Source organism: Lolium perenne, chromosome 7, assembly GCF_019359855.2.
Source record: "Lolium perenne isolate Kyuss_39 chromosome 7, Kyuss_2.0, whole genome shotgun sequence".
Taxonomy (NCBI): Eukaryota; Viridiplantae; Streptophyta; class Magnoliopsida; order Poales; family Poaceae; genus Lolium; species Lolium perenne.
Window position 1 is genome coordinate 331,543,049 of NC_067250.2, and position 2,374 is coordinate 331,545,422.

Sequence of the window (2,374 nt, forward strand, 5' to 3'; positions counted from 1 at the left end):
CGTTAACTCATACCGTGCTTAAACATCAAAGAAATAAGGAAATATTCTGTGCACCGTGAGTGTGACACAGCTGATTATTGATCGACGTACATCATCGCCAAGTTAGTATGAGATATATTTAATTTAACACGAGTGTCATGAGGCTGTCAAAAAGTGCGGCTGCTTTGTGGGATACGTACTACCAAACTTAATTAAAATAAAGGCGTCACATTTATCTCAACATTCACAAGTAGTGCGCACTCAACTGAGCTAGAGAAACCATGCACATCATATTAGTATCTAGGTGTCGGATTCTGCTATGCAGAGTACGATGTGGAGTTTGTGCACCACGGGTACCAATTAAGCGGCATGTCTATATATAGACGGCGTGGTTCTCCTATCAACCCAAACAAGCTGAAACCAGCACTCCAGCAGCACTAGCTAGTACCAAACATCTGACATGACGCTCACCCAGAGCACTAACCAGGCCTTGCTCGATGCTCAGCTCAACCTCTTGGACAACACCTTCGGCTACATCAAGTCCATGGCCCTCAAGGCCGCCCTGGATCTCCGCATCGCCGATGCCATTGAACACCATGGCGGCGGCGCCGCCACCCTTCCCCAGATAGTAGAGAGGGTCATGCTCCACCCATCCAAGATCCCCTCTCTGCGTCGCCTGATGTGCGTGCTCACTGTCTCCGGCGTATTCGGCGTGCAGCCCACGGACGGCTCCAGCGAGCTTTTGTACGCTCTCACACCGACGTCCCGCCTCCTCGTCGGCCCGCGGAACTTGGTTTCAATCACAGCCATGTCGCTCAGTCCCCACTTTGTCGCCTCCTACCTCGAGCTTGGCACATGGTTCCAGCAGGAGTTGCCGGAGCCCTGCATCTTCAAGCTGGCGCATGGCGAACCATTGTGGAAGCTGGCTGAACACGACGCGACTTTCGATGCGCTCATCAACGATGGGATGGTCTCGGACACCAGCTTCATCATGGACATCGCCATCAAGGAGAGCGGCGAGGTCTTCCAGGGGATAACCTCGCTGATCGATGTCGCAGGGGGTCTCGGCGCAGCAGCCCAAGCCATGTCAAAGGCATTTCCGCATGTGGAATACACCGTGCTGGATCTCGACCATGTCATCGCCAAGGCTCCCACTGGCACCAATGTGAAGTACATCGTCGGGGACATGTTTGAGAGCATTCCACCGGCAAATGCTGTCTTCCTGAAGGTATTATTTGAGTAGATGAAGTACTCCCATAAAAATGAACATGACTTGAAACAGTCAGAAATATTAAAAGGCGGCTCATTAAGTCATCAAACCAACTAAGCAGTTTGTCTCCTCTAAAAACTAAGCAGTTCGTCAATGTTCAGTATTAACAATACGTTTTTTTTTGTTTACCCTCAATGTTTATTCATTTCAGTGGATTCTCCATGACTGGGGCCACGACGATTGTGTCAAGATATTACGGAACTGCAAGAAAGCCATTCCTCCGAGAGATGCTGGAGGGAAGGTGATAATCATGGATATTGTGATTGGAGCAGGACAGTCAAACGTGAAGCACAGAGAAGTGCAAGCCTTGTTTGACGTGTACATGATGATTATAAATGGCATTGAGCGAGATGAGCTAGAGTGGAAGATGATGTTTTCTGAAGCAGGGTTTACCGACTACAAGATTATACCGGTTCTAGGTGTTCGATCCATCATCGAGGTCTACCCATAAAAAGTCTAGTCATGTAAACCACATAATGGCGTGGTGTTGTTTCTCTTTCCGGTTTTACTTAGCCGCTAGGAATTTGATTTCCCTAAAGCTTAGAGCACGCGATGTGTGTGTGCCGAGCATGTCGAGTCCGTGTCTAGCATCGAGTCTATTCACGCAGGGTCGTAGTTATTTGCCGCTCATGGGATGGCAAGAGTCTTAAGGATCGTGGCGTGCGCATAGTCCGGCCTTCATGTCCGTTTCCCTTTCATTCAATAAAAGGAAGAAAGAAAGCCGAAAATGCTGCGGCAGTTGAGCAGCACAAAACTCTTTTTTCTTCTCTTCTTCGTTGACATCCATATGAGTTCACACGAGATCGTTGAGTTTAGGAGAAGATGCTTGTCAATGCGGTCAAGCGAGATGAGAAATACCGGATAATATCTTATATAGAACTGCGGTCAAGATACTCTGGCAAGCACCTTCTCCCAGAGCGCGTAGCACCTCTGTCTGAGACAGAAAGCATGTACGCACTAGTAGAAAAAATGCCTTCCGTTCGGAGCTGCCCGGAGCATTAGTCCCGGCCGCGTTTGGAACCGGGACTAATGTGAGCATTAGTCCCGGTTCAAATGGCTAGGACGCCGCATGGGGCACGGCCAGCATCAGTCCCGGTTCAACCGGGACCTTTAGTCCCAGTTAGA

At 49.2% G+C, this 2,374-nt stretch overlaps 1 protein-coding gene across 1 annotated transcript; it reads left to right on the forward strand.

Annotated features, from left to right (window-relative positions):
• The first annotated feature begins 367 nt into the window (after nucleotides 1-367).
• On the forward strand, nucleotides 368-2,006 carry LOC127314138 (O-methyltransferase ZRP4-like). The gene is made up of 2 exons (XM_071823212.1): nucleotides 368-1,207; nucleotides 1,401-2,006. The coding sequence occupies exons 1-2, from the start codon at nucleotides 440-442 to the stop codon at nucleotides 1,698-1,700; spliced, it is 1,068 nt and encodes a 355-aa protein (XP_071679313.1). The 5' UTR covers nucleotides 368-439; the 3' UTR covers nucleotides 1,701-2,006.
• The last annotated feature ends 368 nt before the right edge of the window (nucleotides 2,007-2,374 follow it).

Coding starts and splice junctions, on each gene's coding strand:
- LOC127314138 (XM_071823212.1), top strand. CDS start 440: ATGACGCTCACCCAGAGCACTAACCAGGCCTTGCTCGATGCTCAGCTC. Junction 1,208..1,400: donor CAAATGCTGTCTTCCTGAAG/GTATTATTTGAG, acceptor TATTCATTTCAG/TGGATTCTCCATGACTGGGG.